This window comes from Daktulosphaira vitifoliae, unplaced genomic scaffold (genome assembly GCF_025091365.1).
Source record: "Daktulosphaira vitifoliae isolate Bord-2020 unplaced genomic scaffold, ASM2509136v1 Scaffold_4, whole genome shotgun sequence".
In the NCBI taxonomy this organism is placed as follows: Eukaryota; Metazoa; Arthropoda; class Insecta; order Hemiptera; family Phylloxeridae; genus Daktulosphaira; species Daktulosphaira vitifoliae.
In genome coordinates this window covers 17,582,525-17,601,137 of record NW_026099575.1, presented here as the reverse complement: position 1 = coordinate 17,601,137, position 18,613 = coordinate 17,582,525, and the positions used below count along the sequence as shown (strand labels likewise).

Below are 18,613 nucleotides of genomic sequence, written 5' to 3'. Positions count from 1 at the left end.
AAATTGTTTTTAATTATTTTTGTTCTAAAATATTTGCTCTCTCACTAAGCCTTAATAATGTCCCTGTAAGCTTACACAATTTTTTAGTTAAAAAATGTGTGATGCTTCTTCACTTTTGTGATGTTAATTACGAAGATAAAATTGTTTTAATTTTTGAAAGTAAAATAAAAATTAAATGAAAGTTTATAAAATCAAAGATAAAATAATTCGGAAATTTTACAAACTGGACCAGTTTGAACTGAGACAGAACAGTCAAGACCGCCTCTAAGCTAAAAAAATGAAAGGACAAAAAATTGTTTGTCAATTACATAATTTTGACAAAATTGTGTGACCTTTTCATTGTTATTTTTTTAGAAGCATCTTATAATGGAAATTTTTCGACTAAAACGATTAAATATTACAGGATGAGGGGTACAACGCCCAATTAAATCTATATAAATAAATAACTCCTCAATAAATTAAACACCCCTTTTATATAGTTCAAATCATGAGTGCATTTCAATGTTTTCCTAGGAGACGTTTGAAATATTTCCATTAAACATCAATTTTATCGGTAGTCTCTTCATTCAAAATTATATCCTATTATGAATTAAATCTTTTAAATTATCTCCCTGATTGCACCATAAGGTCCAATTCTATAATGATCAATTATTATTATAAAAACCTCTATAATATTATTCGAGTTTTTTGACCAGTGATGAACATATGACTCATGCTAACAACGCTACATCATACTTACTATTTGCTGTATCTCGATCATTCTAGAATTTTTTTGTTTTTGTTGATGACGCAGAATTAAAAATAAAAATATCGTCATAGCAACTGAATCCCCCCTGACATTTTAATGATCTGTACTATTTTTCATAGTATATAAAAACAAAACTTCAGTTATATCAGCCAGTTGATTTCAAATATCATTACTGCTTACTTGGGGATTTTGTAAGTTATATTTTATACAAATTAAATATTTATGTGCTTCTTTTTAAGTATGATGTAAATTAATTAATTAAATTTTAAATTATTTTAATTTTAAGTGTTAAAACTCAACTGTGATATATCTGTGATACTACTTTACATTATTTAAAATAATTTGTTTTATAGTTTTTTCTTTACATTTTTTGTTAAATAGTTATATTATTTTTAAAAGGTACATGCTAGTGTTATATATTAGTTTTCTGTGTACTATATGGGATTTACATTGTTCATTTTAATTATATGATATTATTAAGGGAGACTTTTTATTATAGTATAACTTAGAAAAATGAATAACTTCATTAGTCCACGAGACGTTTTTAAATAACAATTTAATATAATTAAAATTTTATTAACTAAATTATTTTTTTAGGCATTAATTAATTCTCAACACTTTTTGAATTAAAATCTCAAGTTCTACATTGATAACCGGAATTTCAAAATCATTAATATGTCTCCACAAAACATTGAATCATATAACTTTGGGTCACATCATTCTAAACCACATTGGTTTGGTCCACAACATTTTGGGCCACATCATTTTGGACCACACCATTTTGGACCTCATCGTTTTGGACTTAACCATTTTGGACCACACAATTTTGAACATCACAAAGATGAGTCACATAATTTTGGACCAGGAAAGTTCGAACATCATAAATGTCCATTCAAAAAAGGTCCAAAAAATTATCCAGGAAAGAGGAACTTTTTCCCTTGGGGTCCAATGCAAATATCGAATGAAGAAAATGCTTTTAATGTCAATTTAGACGTCCAACAGTTTAAACCTGAAGAAGTGTCAGTTAAAGTAGTAGATGATTTTGTTGTAATAAATGGCAATCACAATGAACGTAGTGATGAGCATGGTTTCATTTCTCGCAATTTTACACGCCGTTACAAGTTTCCAAACAATGTTGATCCAAATACAATAACTTCAAAATTATCTTTAGACGGTATACTTTCAATTGGGGCTCCCAAAAAGGTAGAACTTTTGACTATTAATTTTTTAAATAATTAATAAAATAAGATATTTATATATTAATATTATTTCTAGATTGACGAGAATAACAAGGAAAGAACAGTTCCAATTGTTTTAACTAATCAGCGAGCAATGAAACCAACAGCTTTCAACAATCCTGACATTGATCAAATAGATTTTGCTTTAAATAATTATGAAATTTAAATTTTTACTTTTTTTAATTAAAATATGTCATAGTATGTTAAAATTACAAATAAAGTATACTTAAATGACAATTTTTAAGAAATATACTTATATTAAAAGTATTTAATAATTATGATGATTAAAATAACTATATAACATGCAGTTATAGTTTTAATCGAAATAATTAAAATCATGTTTTAATTAATTAGTTATTTTTTTATACTTTAATATTTAATTATTTACATTACAATATATTACTATTTTGAAACTGTAAAAATTATTTTAATAAATTATAAAAATTACTTCTTTTGTTAACATTTGTTTAGCACCTAACAAACTTTTTCCTATATTTTGATGTCACCTTTCAGTAAAATGATAATTTTCTACAATCAATGGTACCTATAAGATTTCATCTTAATGCATAAGTATTTTATTATAATAAATTATGTAAAAAAAATGTTCAAATTGTTCAACCTAAAAAAAAATCGAATTTTAGACTTAAAATTTTAATTTTCCATTAACTTATCATAATTCAACGATTGTAACAATTATATATTAGTTTTATAACCAAAATGGAACTAATTACGTATGTCTCTTGAATATATATATATATATTTTTTTTTTTTTTGCGTTATTGAGTAACATATAATATATACTACCATCAAATGGACCAACTTGGGACTGTGGTTAAATCAATAATTTGTGTTTCTTAACAGTACTTTGAACATTTTACTAGTGCTGTAGATTAATAAGACTACAATTATAATAGATATTTAACTTTCCCAAGTTTGCCCATTTGATGGTACTATATTATAGGTAGAGAAAATTTGATGTAGGTATACAGGAGAGTTTTGATAATCTTAGTTCCAAACAATGAAATATAAGGTATAAAAGAAAATATTGTTATGTTATTTATAAAAAAATGTTCTGTAAATACTTAATTTATTTTTCAATTATCATTATTAAAAACAAACAAATTTAGAATAGTACCCATATCAACTATCTGTTAATATTACAGCACTAAAAGATTTCATTGTAAAGTTCATTGATGAATTTATTTGATCTCTGTAAACAAAAAATATACTATTATTGTTTTCGCTTATGTTAAAAAAAATGAAATAATTTATACAAAATCTAACCCAACTTCAAATCCTGAATCTTTAGATCCAACTACAACAGATAATTTTTCACTTAAATTTTTAATTTGACATGATAAATTTACTTGCTTTATCTGAAAGCTGAAACTCAAAACTAAAACGTAATTTTGATATCTATCTAAAAATCTAAAACATATTTATCAAACATTAATATTATACACTATAATATTTAATATTTAATATTTGAGATATAAAAATATTCGTCATTTTAATTAGATTAATTTTATTCAATAAATAAAATAATTCTTAATAAGCATAAACGATATTTATTTATCCATCTATACAATTATTTGATCATTTACTATTGTACTTGTAAAATCGTGGTTCATTTTATGAAAATATTTATTATTTACCTGTGAATAACTATGATTGTGTTAAAAAAATTATACACTACGCAACCACCATTTTTGAATGCGCTTAAATGACGTAACATAGAGACAGTTTTGAAAAAATTTAAATGACTTTTTTGGACGTTGCTTTCAATCATTACATTTTTATATATATAATTAGGATTCACTGGGATCCATGGTTTCTTATTACCATCTGTGAACCCTGAATTACAAATTTAGAATAGTATTTAACTTACACTGATTTATTTGCATTTTTACCGGCATATGAATTATTATCCCATTGCATAGGCGTCCTTTGAATGTCATTTGATAAATTATCAAAATCATCCATTCCTATTTCTCCTCCATAGTACATTATACAAGGGCCGGGCAGAAACAATTGTAAAACATTTAAATTATCCAAATACTGTGAGCCGTATTGGCTAGAAATTCTAGGAACATCGTGATTCTGCAACTATTTTATTAAAACGGTAATCAGTTTTAGCTCATATTCAGAATAATTTTCATCAATTAGATATTAAATCATATTAATGAACAATAACTACCACACTATTAAAAGAGTTTGGCGGCATTTTAGTAAACCAATCTTGTAACGATTGATACAATTCAAATGCTAGGTTACTTCGATCTTTTTTAATAAGATTGAAATTCGTTGGAATTTGAGCTCCATTTTTGAAGTACATCGATAATACATTGTATGGACTGTATGATTCAGTCATTATTATTCTAAAAAATATACTTTATTATTAGAAATGTACGTCAAAGAAGCATATAGTACAAAGGACAAATTGAAAACAAAATGACTATGAAGCTATTATGTCAATAAATAATCATTTGATGCATTTTTCAACAATAACACAAATCTCATATGTTTTAATAAACGACATATTTTGAAGTGGGTATTACGTGTGACATATTAATTTATCATTTGAATAATTGTACAGTTATAAGGACAAAACATACAATGGTTTAAAAAATGATTAAATTATACCTTTTATTACCATCTTTGCTCGAATATGTATCAAGTAGATTACGCCATTCTTTGATCAAATCATACACTTCAATTTGGTCGGTTGTAAACGTATGATTTAAATTATCATAACTATAAGGACCATTTGGATTTATAAGCGATTCGTTTTCTGTTGTATATTTTTCGTAAACATGTTTCAAAGCATCTATTCGTATCCCGTCAATGCTTAATTCCAACCAATATTTTAAAATATTATTCATTTGCTTATGAACTGAACTTTGACGATAATTCAAATCAGGTAAATTTATAGAAAACTGTGTGTAGTAGTATTGTCTACGCTCATCATTCCATATCCAAGCACTTACATCATCGCCGTTTGGATACATTCTCAACTATGAAAAAAAAAACGCAATTTATTTCAAACAGATTATTTAAAAATATTTGTAGTTGTTTTTATTAAATAAATAAATATGAATCATACGTTATAAAAAAATGATATAGTAAAAGTTAAAATTCTCAAAAAATTTAATATTTACCCAATTATTAGGAACTATTGGAGTCGATATATTTCTAATAACATCCTCGTGATTTTTTGCATTTCTCCAAATATAGTAGTTTGTATAAGGTTCTATTTTTTTTACCGATTTCTTAAACCAAACGTGTTTGTTACTAGTATGGTTGGGTACAAAATCAATCAAAACCTTTATGTCTATTTATAAAAGTAGTAATTGTGAAAAAGAATTACGCTAATGACTTAAATACACAGTTCATTTAAAATAAAATAAATAAATATAATATTGTTCTCTATTTTAGCAATGTTGCCTTTACCTTTTTCATGTGCTGATTTTACTAAGTTTTTGAAGTCATTAATATTACCGAAAATTGGAAGTATTGATTCGTAATCGGTTATATCATAACCAGAAGATTCCAAAGGCGATTGATAAAATGGTGTTAACCAAATAGCATCTATTCCTAGGTTAGATAAATATTCTATTTTTTGGGTTACACCTTTGGACATAAACAATTAGTAGTTAATTGAGAAACGATCTTTTATTTTGCAATTTAAATTAATTACCGTTCAAATCTCCAATACCGTCACTGTTTGAATCTTTAAATGACATTAAAAATATTTCATAAATAACTGAGTTTTGCCACCATTCAATATTATCAATCGAAGATAATAAATATACAGAGCGAGATGTTGTACAAAAACAGTAAAATAAAACTATTATAAGCTTGAAATAGATCATGATTACCTATAAGTTATTTAGAATTCGTCAATCCAATTGAAACTTGACCATTTATAAGATTTATTAAAGTAAACATAAGACGTAAAATATAAAATAAAAAATTTTTTTTGGGTAATATTTTAGACATGAGATGCTGTAACATTAAAATATTTATTTCATTTAATATTATTGAATGTATTATTTTTAATTAAAATGTAAAAAATCATAATAATATAATTATAAAATAATAACAAAGTGATGAAAAATATATTAATAGTAATTGAGTAATTTGTTGTGCTATAATCTAATTTACGATGACGTATTAAGATAACGTAAAAATATTACCATCTGTCGGTAACCAATTTTATAATATACATTTAATACTTTTTGTTGTATAAAGTATAATACAAAAAATAAAGTATATATTTTCTTTCTTCTTGTTTATTATTGTTCTAAGAATTTTAATTAATTTATTATATTATCATGTATTATGTTATGATATCTTGTGAAATTTGGATGTATTGTCCGTAAAAAATAAAACAAATAAGATTCTAATAGTGTAAATTAAAATATAGATATCTATATTGTAATGGCTATTAGTAATAAATATTTTTTATCATTACTGAGGTCAAAAGTAATTATAAAATGCAATTCTTGGTCATGATAAAAAAAAATTGACTTTAAAATAAAATTTATAACGGAGTTACGTTGACTTATACTATTAACTATTTAATATAACATTCATTTTATTGCATCATATTGCGACATTTAAATTATTAATGCGTCATATGTGTAAGTAATTAATTAACTCAACCAAGAATAATAGACTGTATAGTAAATTTACAATAAGTAAAGTATTTATGCATAAATAATTTGTAAACTAACAAAAAAACATATAAAATGGTTTAAATTAAATAGATGGTACTTGCTTTTCTGTAAAATACATAATTTAGAAAAAATAATAGTATGTAAAATTTGTTTTATTAGATTGAATCTTAAAATATTTATTTATCTATAAGTCTAATATAACATTAGATTTTAGATATATATTATTATTGTTTACCATAAGTGATTTATTTAATAAAATAAAGTAAGTTTAATAAAAAAAGACTAAGAATATAATAACCTATCTGGTGTACAAAATATAATTATGAACATTTTAATTATGCTTTTAAAGAGTTGATGTATTCAAAATATAATTTTTTGTTTTAAATATATTAAATACATTTAATCAGTAATACAACTTAACATAAAAATAAAATTTTTTGATATTGTTAAAAAATTACACAATAATGTCATTAGCTATATAAAATATAGTTAGTGTACAGTTGTAGTTATAAATAATATTATTATTTCAAATTTTAATTTTAATTTTTTATTGCGTTTTTGTATTATTTAATCATTTAATTCAATATTACAGTAAATAAAAAACAATATTTCAAGGTCATCAAGTTTAAATAAGATTAAAATAATATTTTGCCTTTATTTTTAATCCTTATAAATTAGTTTAGATATCAAAACCAACAATGTACCTATATTGCATATGTGTAACGCCGTGTCAAAACATAATTTTTATTTCTCTATAAATAGACTAACTTATTTTCGTAAAATAGTTATTGAATTACTTCAATTTATTAAATGTAAAACATATCAAATTTTATTTTTAACATGACTTTATGCAGGATGATTGTTGATTATGTTTAACGAAAATTTTTTAAAAATATATTAGAATTACTTCTCTTTAGAAGTTAATAATATCCTATGCAACTTAAATTTCATAAAAAGATTCTCTCCCCTCTCTCCTATTTAAAGTAGTATCAACTTAAGTTTTTAAATGGAAACATATATGTTTAACTAACTTAAAAATACAAAAATTATCTAAACAAGAAAATAAGTGGTCGATAACAATTTTTGAACCACTATTTTAAAAGATAAGCTAGGTCTCAAAATTTAGTATCTTTAAAACAAAAAATTATATTTTTAATTTAAAAAATATACACTTTTATACTAGGTCGGGAGGAATAATGTTATTTATATATGTATAAATATAAAAATAAATAGAACCGCAAAAATATTATACGCAAATATATAATAGTATAGTTGGGATACGTGTTGTAGTTGGCCTGAACATATATTGAATTTTTATAACAACTTTGTTTAATATTACAAAATATTTAACTTCATATAAAATAAAAATATTTTTATGTGTAAATTATTTAAAATTCTTGGAGAAAAATACATTTTATTTAAAAAAATATTTACTTATACATTTACAATTTTAAAAAAAGTACCAGATATCTTATAATACTTTAGATACTATGTTTAAAAGCTTTTTTTTTGATAAATATATAGTGTAAAGTTTAATTAACGATTTAATTGTAAATTATCATTTTGGCAATTTAATGATTAATAATCATTAAACTTTAATGTGATGTAAATAATTTCACAACTCGTAATAAAATAGAATTATCAAGCTTGATAAAACATTCATAGATTGTGATTAAAAATAAAATTGACCTAAAATATAAAAACCCAGCACAGTGGGGACGTGATATAGTTGAGTCAAGTATAATGATATCTGACAGAGATTAAAAATCATTATCACAAAAAACGCTTCGATGCTAATCTGTACATAGTATTTAATATTAAAAAATTATATTGATCCATATATTTTTCAAAAAGTTATAGCATTATAAAATTAAAAGTATAAAAAAGAATTTTTTTATAAAAATCTTATTTTTTTATTAATTTTGATGTTAGTTTTCACTATGAAAACAAATTAAAGTCGGAAAATTTTCTTTTTTATATTAAATTATTATATTACATAAGCTTTAATTTAAGATATATATAAAAGTGTCAGTAATTCCGAAACACTTTCAAAAATTAAGTTGAAAAGGTTCTACTTTCTATATGCATTTTTATGTTTTGAACCCCCCTATATTAAGGGAAATGGTCCGATTTAAAAAAAAAGTATGCCGAATGAAAGAAGTATATAAATATTATTTCTCATAAAAAAATTGTATTGATCCATACATTTTTCAAAAAGTTATAGCAATTTCAAGTTAAAAATGTAAAATATAAAATCGAAAATTTTAACACAAAAATAGCATGCGGTAGCCATTTTCATCGTGAAAACAAAATAAAGTCTGAATTTTTTTTTTCCATAATAAAGTATGTCAGTATTTCTGGAACAAAAAGTTAAAAGTTAATTTTTTGTGAAAAAGTTGTCATTTTGCATCCCCCCCTATGGGCAAGTAAAGGGTCAGATTTATAAAAAAAATATATCGAATGATAGGTACAGACATCATGCATCTATAAAAAAAATTGTATTGATTTAGTCATTTTTGAAAAATTTATGACAGCATAAAGTAAAAAAAATTTCGAAAATTAGCGATTTTTAAATTTGTAATATTTTTGGAAATTACCCCCATTTACAGGGAACGAAGGAAATTTTTTCAATATTTGAGGGTAATGTCTTCGATTAGATACGATTTGTGATCTTTTGATTTATCGTTGAAAGAAATCGATTCGATGATAGCTGAGAAAAAAAAAATAAAATAAACACATCATAGTAAAATTAATATCTTCTCAGCTTCGTATCGAAGCTAAAAGAATATCTTCAAAAACTAAACTACGTTTATAACAAAAAAAATTTTTGTTTCTATTATGCTAAAACCTACTAATTATTAAATTATTGAAATAATTCTACTTAAAACAAATAGAATGACGCAATGTTACACCATTTTTTATTTTACAGTTTGTATGTGAATTTAAATTAAATGAGCTCAATGTATTTCTCGTTAAGTCTGGTTAGTTACTAAGTGAGCAGTAAGAATACTCTCCATGATATCCGCACCCTTATCGATTTTCAAAGAGGGGCCAGACAACGCTTCTAGTGTTTACAGTTTACCTCATGTTCAGTTGCGACGATCCATTTAACATTTTTGGATTTGTGTTTCTCATAGTTACCTTTTTAAAATTATGAAATACAAATTGTACACTTATGAAAAATTTGAAAAATATAAAAAGTAAGTGAAAATTTATCTTAATTATTTAATTAATTAAAAAAACAACATATAAAACTGTAAAATTTTTTGGTATACTTGTTATAGGCCCACTTAATATTTAATATTTTATAAACATTTCTTCAGCTTACTTTTCAAGTATTTATTTTATAACAAATATATTAGTAAATTAAATTTTACAAAATATCACTTTTAAGTGAATGACTAGTTATTGAAACAATATTGTTCACATTTGTGTGATATAAAAATCGATTTTCAACTAAAAAGTATACGTAGAGATTTTTCTCGACTGTATAAAAAAAGTATCAAATAAGTTAAAACAATAAAGATATCATAATGATCCACGCATTTAGTAAAATAACTAAAATGTATTTAATAGATTATTTCAATCATTCCAATATTAATTGGTGTTAAATTTATTTCTAAATAGACAAAAAGTGTGTTTGTTAATAACAGGTGTTTCAATGATAACAGATATCAAGCTTCTATTAACCTTTTTTAATTCCATGGGCTTTACCTCATAAATAACCTTATCTATATTTTATATTATCCAAAAATACTCTTTTTTGATAACATCAGCTTCCCTAATATTTTTGACTTGTTCACATCCACATAAAAAATAAACTTGTATAACTGTTATGTAAGCAAGACAAGACTAGTCAACATAAATACTATTGTAATGAAAACATTTTTTAACTATAGTAAATCAGTTAAATTTATGAAGCTGAACTACAATGTATGTCAATGCTCGTTACACCTATGAAAAATAATTTTGTGTTACTGAAAACAATTTTTCTGAAATTTGAAAACACTTAATAAAACATAAAAGATTTTATGTCAATCTTCTTAGAGCCAATATTTACTTAGATAATGTAATCCATAATAATATAATTATTAATAATAGCAGATAATTATTTTCTAGGATCTCTTTAACGTGAGCTACTCCAAATGATGGGCGGTGGCGGGAAATTCGTGTCCGGACGGGAAATCCGGGCCGATGTCCATCGTCACCGACCATAGTACCGGCGATGCAGTTAACTGCAAAAATATGGTAGATAATATATTGAAAATCCACTATAAATAATGGGTAACCTACAAAGCTCCTCGCCATCGTCCCGTGTCGGTCCAAAGAGTCAGAACAAAGGACAATCGACGTCCGGAACACGGGATTGGCTGATAGGGGGCGTAAGGGCGCTACGGAAACCAGTTGCACCAGCGTCGGTGGAGGCGGTGGGTCACGTGACCGTGACCAGTCGTGACCTCCGCCGGCAGGAGCTACAACGAACGACTTCCCAAGCCCGCGACGGCGATACTGATCACCTCCATGCAGATGAGCATCAACAACAACAACAACAACAACGGCGACGGCAACCACTGCAGGAGCACAACCACAGCTGCAACAACGCGTCCAGTTCGGAAGAGTCAGTGTTCACCGATCCACTGACTAGTCCGCAGAGTGTGTATTCTGATGCCACAGACGAACCACACGAGTCCGCGATGGTAGTCAACGGCGACACGCTCACCGGTAACACACGTACGCCTACACAAGCTTTTACAATAGTCAAACATCGCAAAGTTCAGCTGAATCCGACACCAATACAGTCTACTAATAATGGTGAGTGATTATATTTGTTTAAAATAATTTTAATTTTAGATAAGCAATTGATTTAATATTAATTATTGAAAAAACCGTTAAAAATGCAAAATTTAAATTACCTTTGTCATAATAAATTTTAACAAGTTCAAAAGCTGTAATTTTTAAGTTAAATAACATTGTGCAATTCAACTAATTAATCCTAAAACACGTTCCTCGCGTATAAATTAGGAAATTATTGACTTAGGGAAATATCATTGATAGGTCATTAGCATTGGGCTGACCAATGTACCGCACACAATATTCTACATATTATTAAAATTGAATAACATTACCATAAATTATACGGCATATCATTATATATATATATAATTGTTATTTTTGAATGATATATTTGTCTTAAATAATTTTCTTTGCTCGTGTTTTAAAGACACACTTTTATAAGTGCTGCAAAAATTAGTGAAAAAAGAAATTATTTTTAATTTTTTTGAATAGTATTTTAAGTTTGTAAACAGTTTCTGTTGAAAGCACATAAATAAAATATCAATTTTAAATGAGAAATAATTTCATATAAATGATATTTAAAAAAAGATTACTCACATGACAAGATATTTTCTACAAAATAATGATAATTTAAGAAAATAAATTTTTGTTTTATCAGTATTGATTAAAATTAATTTTAAAAAATACTATGATAAAATAAAAAAAATAACAATACAAATAATAACTTAACTTTTTTTTATAGAAAAAATTAGTAATTGTTTCGAATTATAGTTAAAAGTTTTCTATAATAATATCATAGCATTTATACAATTAGTAATACTCGATAACTGCCAATTCACTATTTTTTGTCAATTAAAACATTTCTTTCTAACATATGAACATGGAAATTTATGAATGTGTCGTCATATAAACTCAATTTTATGTCTATTAAGCGATTATTTGGCATATAAAACAAGTATATAAAGTACTATGTCTTCTTTTGATGGTTCCTACAAATACTAAAATATAAATACAATAATATTTTGATAACATATTTTGTTTTATATTAATTTTTAATATAAACAATAATGAATCAATGTTTTAAATAAAATGAATTGCTGATGTTACCAAAAAAGAGTATTTTTGGATAATATAAAATATAGATAAGGTTATTGATGAGGTAAAGCCCATGGAATTAATAAAATTAACTTCTATTAATATTAAAAAAAAAAATTTAGTATCATAAAGTGACATGTTTTATTTTATAGCTTAATTTTAATATGTACTAGTTTTTACTACTACTTTTGGTGATTTCTAAATTTAAAATTAATTTAAAAGCGAAAGCTGTAATAATTTATCAAGATTTTAAAACCATTTCATTCGATAAATATCATTATAAATAAATTAAAACATTTAAGCGAATTTAAATAAAATAAAACCATGTTAAACCACCTAGTACATTAAAAAAGTACTAATAAATTTGTTTTATACCACACAATATAATGGAATATTTTAGCTTCGATGCGAAGCTGAAAAGGTATTGGTTTTACTAAGATGTGTTTTTTTTTGTGTCTGTTACCACTTTTTCTCAGCTCTCACCAAACCGATTTCTTTCAATGATACGTCAAAAGATCACAAATCGTATCTAGTCGAAGACATTACCCTCAAAAATTGAAAAAAATTCCCTCGTTCCCCGTAAATAAGGGAAACCTCCAAAAAAATTACAAAATTAAAAATCGCTTATTTTCGAAATATTTTCAATTTTTTTTACTTAAAATTGCTATAACTTTTTAAAAATAACCGAATCAATATAATTTTTTTTATATAGATGCATGATATCATTACCTTTCATTTGGTATATTTTTTTTTTATATGTGACCCTTTACTTGCCCACAGGGGGGGATTTAAAATGACAACTTTTTCACAAAAAATTAATTTTTTCAACTTGATTTTTGAAAATGTTCCGGAAAGTCTGACGCTTTTATTTATATCTTAAATTAAAGTTAATGTAATATACTTTATTATGGTAAAAAAAAATTTCGGACTTTATTTTATCTTCACGGTGAAAATGGCTACCGAATGCTATTTTTGTGTGAACATTTTCGATTTTGTATTTTACATTTTTAATTTTATTATACTATAACTATTTGAAAAATGTATGGATCAATACAAATTTTTAATTAGAAGTAGTATTTATATACATCTTTCATTTGACATACTGTTTTTTTAAATCGGACCATTTCCCTATATTTGAGGGGGGTTCAAATCTAAAAAATGCATGTAGAAAGTAGATATTTTTCAACTTAAATTTTGAAAGTGTTCTGGAAAGTTTGACACTTTTATATATATCTTAAATTAAAGCTAATGTAATTTACTTTATTATGCAAAAAAAAAAATTTCGGACTTTATTTTATCTTCACGGTGAAAATGGCTACCGAATGCTATTTTTGTGTGAAAATTTTCGATTTTATTTTTTACATTTTTAACTTTATAATGCTATGACATATTGAAAAGTGTATGGATCAACATTATTTTTTTATGAGAAATAATATTTTTTAATAATCCCTTTTTCATTTGACATACTTTATCTTAATTAGGATATTAATAATGAACTAGCAGATCATGTAGCTTTTGGAATAATCCACCAATTTTTTAAAATTAAACACTATCTAAAGATTTGCATCGAAGCGTTTTTTTTTGATAGTGATTTTAATCACTGTCAGATATCATTACACTTGATCCATCTATGCCACGTCACCACTGTGCCGCGACCCCCCTGTGCTGGTTTTTTTTTTAAATTATTTTAAAAATTTAGTTGAATAGATGAATTCTACATTTTATTTAACTATGCGAAAAGAAGACATTAAACAATTGCATTGCTAATATTTGTAAATTTTATCATAATTTTCCCTAACTAGTCAATGTTTGAATATTACGGAGTTTAAACAGCCCGTTTACAGTCTTAGAAAGTTTTAATCATCGTTGACAACAAAATATTTTAATGAATGAATAAATATATATCCATACATTATTTAACTATTCTAATTATCTTATTGTTAACTAAATATGACAAAATATAAACTTAACAAATAATATAAAATTTTATTGTGCCATGACTTTTACAAAAAGAAATAAAATGATATCGTTTTGAATATTGAATTATGAATTTTTATCTATATTATCAGATAATAATAATAAAAGGAAATCACAATTAATATTTATTTTTAGTAACATAAATCCTTCAAAATGATTTGGATATTAAATTAAATGATCATTTAATACTCATTACCCACCATGATATTACATAACTATACAATTCATATACGTTACTATAATTTAGAAGGGGTAATACGTTTAGCTGTCACAATAGGAGTCAACACGTAAAATTTTAATTACTGCAATAGTGAGAACTATACTTAATGTTTCTCAAGTTTACTTTATTCGATGTTGATTTAATATACAAAATTTTTAATTTGTTCATATTTCCCTACGTCTAGTTATTTCTCGTCCAGTCTCCTAAATTATAGCACTCGAAGATAAAGAAAAATATTATACACTTATTTTATATTACTGTTGAAATTTTCTTCTCATACGAATCCAAAAGTAGTATATATTTATTAAGACCACACAAAAATATATTCATGTGATTTGGCATCAACAGTTGTATAAAATTATTGTTTCGTAGGAGAAGAGTGTGTAGGTATCATTTTCATTCGAAAAATAGAAAGACTGAATCTCGGTCATGTAAGTACTTTTATTATACCAAATGATACCGTCTGCTATAATGGCACGTACGTGAGACTAGGACCTACCCATCTATTAAATAACAATAATTACTATATGAGCTGAATTACCTGTATACTTGTTTGTGATTTTTTTTCCCGTTCATCCTAATAGGAAACACTAATACAATGATATTAAATAAGTCAAACCAGAAGTAAAATAAACAGCAATAGATTTTAAAAGATTAGATTATTCATAATTAATCAAATCTTAATATTTCAACATCTTAACGATATGAAACCCCATCAAATTCTAGAGAAATAACAAATATTTAATATGTGATTTTTAAATTGTTTTTTAGATTGCTTTGTTTGTAATGATAATTAGTTAAATACTAATAATAATCCAGTAAACTTAAGTTTGAATAGTTAACCCTATTTATACTCCTATCACGTATATTTTTTAATTTACTATGGTATTTTTAAAATTAATTTGTTAGTTTATACAAGTGATTTTGATTCGGGTAGATACTAGTTTATCCCGAGGTCAGGAAGAACTAAATTTCATGTATGAATTACATCCTGATAAGTTGTAACTTAAATCTTATCTTAACTAGAAAAGTCTTACAGCTATTCTATCCTTTAGTTAAATGTCATAAGCTATAATTTCAGTACCCAATTTCGTAAAAAATAATTGCACAATACCGGGCAATCAGGATATGTTTTTACCAACTTTTTCTCAGAAAAAAATCATGTTCATTTGGAGAAACTGAATATTTTTAATGTTAATTATATATTTTGAGGATTTAAAATAGTATGGTAAAATTAAGGTTAATGTAAAAAATTCCAAAAAAAAATAAAATTGTTACTTATAATGTAGTTATTGAATTGCCTAAATTAGAATTAAATTATTGTTTAAGATAACTATAATATGAATAAAGTGAACGAAATTAAATAAAGTGTGTTCGATAAAAAAAATGTTATAAAATGAAATATTGATGTTCTAGTACTATTCTAGAAAATAAATGTATTAAATTAAAATGTAATATTGTGCCTTAAATGTTTTCTCGTAAAATAGTAGCATAGAAAATAATTAATAACCTAAAAGAGACCTTAGAATATGTGTAAAATTAGAATTCATTGAAAAATTTGACAAAGCTAGTGAGTAGCAAAGTTCAATAAAAATTGCAGAATAACCTAACAAGATTATAAGAGTATGCTTAAAACCCACAGAGCTTTATAGAAACTTTAATAGAGAAAAGTTTCAAAGACTTATATCGGTAAAGATAAAATTGTATTTTTGTAATAAAAAAATAATTAGTTATTTGTAGTATCAAAAGATACTAATAATAACAGTTTGTTGTCACAAAATAATAATGTGGTTTTGGAACCCCTTTAACATTTGCAGGGTGAAACTCGTATATATACGAGTAAAAATTATTGATTGCGTTTTTTAGTTACAATAAATATCGAATGCAACTCGTAGTTTCCAAATGCAGCTAGTATGCGCCCTTCGATTCATACCAACAAATTAATTATTAGCAGTATTTCAGATAGAAAATTGATTATTAAATCAATTTCATACACGTCAACATTAAATTATTCATTGGAGAAGTACATGAGAAATTTCTGTTAATCCGATATTTCTTTTTTGAAGTTAAGAAATTAGGTATATCTTATTAAAATCATAATTGAGAAGACTATAATTATCATCTTACATTGAGCATTAATGTAAGCGAATGAATATCATCAAAAACATCGTTTTAAATGTGTAGTTCAACAGTCTATTTGTAAATATAATTAGAGAAACGCAACATAATTAAACTATAAAAAATCTTTCATCCATTTTAAAACGTTCCCGTGTATGTACTGTTTCGCGTTTATGATTATAATATTCACTTAATTAAGCAAAAACTGGATTACCGAAAAGTCTCCTGTGGCTTTGTTACGTTTCTTTTTGTTTTACGTCATACACGGAATTATAGATGTTAATTAAAAAAAAATTAAACCAACGGTAATTAAGAATAAAAATGCATTTGAAAATTATACGAAACTTACAGCGTGCCATAAATACTCGTATCCTATTGCTCGTCTAATGGAAAACAACTCATAAATAATGACGTTTAATTATACAATAGAACGAGGCTGTGTGAATATTCAACAGTAGACGGATTGAAAATATATTTTGTCTAATACTAGAAACCGATAGCTGAACACACGCTGAATGATAGAACCGCTATAATTGGATAACAATGACATCATGAGTGGGTATACTTGTTGGTCACTTAATGAAGGGTTAGCGGTGTTAAAAAATCACCACATATGTATTACCCATACGATATTTACGGAAACAGATTAATGCGATTAGTTATCATGCGGAGTAGAACGAAGTACCGTTTCAGTTCCTCAATAATACATTAGCCGGCCGTATTTCCATTCGGCAATATGCAAGACTAGTCATAAACAAATCTCATCAAGATATTATCACGTACAATCTCGCAATCGGTTAAAAAATATTTGCACGGTACACTAACCTGAAGGGTAAGATCGCAGCGTATAATAATATGGACCGGCTTAATGAACTTGCTTAAGCACTGAACGTTGTTATTATTACACTTGCCGTTGTTTTTTCATTCATATTGTCGTATTTTCTTACTGTATTGGTGACCGTGAGAAAAATAACAAAAATAATGAGCCACGTAATTCTTTTTACACCATTAGGTACTGAATGATGCAAAATTACACTTGATTTTTATCAAATTAAACTGACCGCGAATGTTTTTTATATTATTTTTTCACAATTTACTTCGGCGTTTTTAATTATTAACAAAAAAATGTTAATTTTCAGAAGGTTAAATATATTCATTTCAAATAGTTCTATCGTGCAATTATTCTAATTCGTTAAAAAAGTATCAAGTGACGAACAATTAGTTGACTTCAAGTACCCAATACGTTTGCTAAACAAGTGACCAGAATTAAGTTTTATGTTTGTTAACTTATCGCTCGTCATAACTTAACCTGTAATGAGTAATTTTTTGTTTACCTACTCGTTTTAAACGATGTAACGTGCAGCTGTTGTCACTATGAAGACTTGTTAAATAATTTTTTTATAAAAATAAAAAACGATCGAGTGTTTAACAGTACGCTATAATTTAACTAGCAGTAACAAAATGCATCCCAAACCTTAGCAGTAAATTTAATATTTAAACGCGACCGACGGTCATAAATCGTCCAAATTGAATTAGATGTTCGAACGCGTTCGATTACCAACTGTAGTACTGTTCTTTTATCAGTAATCAAATATTAACAGTACATTTTGTGTGTCTACCCAAATTTGTAGTGACTTATGATTATTTTCGTGGGCACGTCTGTTTCGGTGAATATTGAGTAGCACACACATAACATTCAGTGAGTTCTGACAACAATAATAGTAATAACACAAAATTAATGTTA

The 18,613-nt window shown here is 25.4% G+C and overlaps 3 protein-coding genes across 13 annotated transcripts in view; 2 read left to right on the top strand and 1 right to left on the bottom strand.

Annotated features, from left to right (window-relative positions):
- The first annotated feature begins 772 nt into the window (after positions 1-772).
- On the top strand, positions 773-2,224 carry LOC126905532 (alpha-crystallin A chain-like). 2 transcript variants are annotated; one of them, XM_050685319.1, is made up of 3 exons: positions 773-939; positions 1,346-1,951; positions 2,024-2,224. In XM_050685319.1, exons 2-3 carry the CDS (start codon positions 1,424-1,426, stop codon positions 2,150-2,152), a joined length of 657 nt encoding a protein of 218 aa, XP_050541276.1. In that variant the 5' UTR covers positions 773-939; positions 1,346-1,423; the 3' UTR covers positions 2,153-2,224. The 2 variants fall into 2 exon arrangements, with proteins under 2 accessions (XP_050541276.1, XP_050541277.1); XM_050685320.1 differs by lacking the exon at positions 773-939 and adding an exon at positions 1,001-1,147.
- A 209-nt stretch (positions 2,225-2,433) lies between these two features.
- The window catches only part of LOC126905531 (maltase 2-like), a 27,089-nt gene continuing 10,909 nt past the window's right edge, over positions 2,434-18,613 (bottom strand). For 4 of the 10 annotated variants that reach the window (XM_050685313.1, XM_050685315.1, XM_050685311.1 and 1 more), the window contains 9 exons: positions 5,684-5,864; positions 5,437-5,616; positions 5,145-5,317; positions 4,630-5,000; positions 4,184-4,364; positions 3,897-4,092; positions 3,642-3,840; positions 3,271-3,414; positions 3,055-3,196 (listed from right to left, as the gene is read on the bottom strand). In XM_050685313.1, the coding sequence (XP_050541270.1) occupies positions 3,127-3,196; positions 3,271-3,414; positions 3,642-3,840; positions 3,897-4,092; positions 4,184-4,364; positions 4,630-5,000; positions 5,145-5,317; positions 5,437-5,616; positions 5,684-5,858 (1,689 nt within the window). In that variant the 5' untranslated portion in view covers positions 5,859-5,864 and the 3' untranslated portion in view covers positions 3,055-3,126. Of the gene's footprint in view, positions 2,531-2,586; positions 2,606-3,054; positions 3,197-3,270; positions 3,415-3,641; positions 3,841-3,874; positions 4,093-4,183; positions 4,365-4,629; positions 5,001-5,144; positions 5,318-5,436; positions 5,617-5,683; positions 5,865-17,694; positions 18,152-18,207; positions 18,491-18,613 lie in introns of those variants that run through there. The other 6 variants (XM_050685308.1, XM_050685310.1, XM_050685316.1 and 3 more) reach the window with 6 other exon arrangements.
- Positions 9,742-18,613, top strand: part of LOC126905528 (protein cappuccino-like) — a 27,719-nt gene continuing 18,847 nt past the window's right edge. The window contains exons 1-2 of the mRNA XM_050685303.1: positions 9,742-9,865; positions 10,785-11,477. Coding sequence (XP_050541260.1) covers positions 10,946-11,477 — 532 coding nt within the window. The 5' untranslated portion in view covers positions 9,742-9,865; positions 10,785-10,945. The remainder of the gene's footprint in view (positions 9,866-10,784; positions 11,478-18,613) is intronic.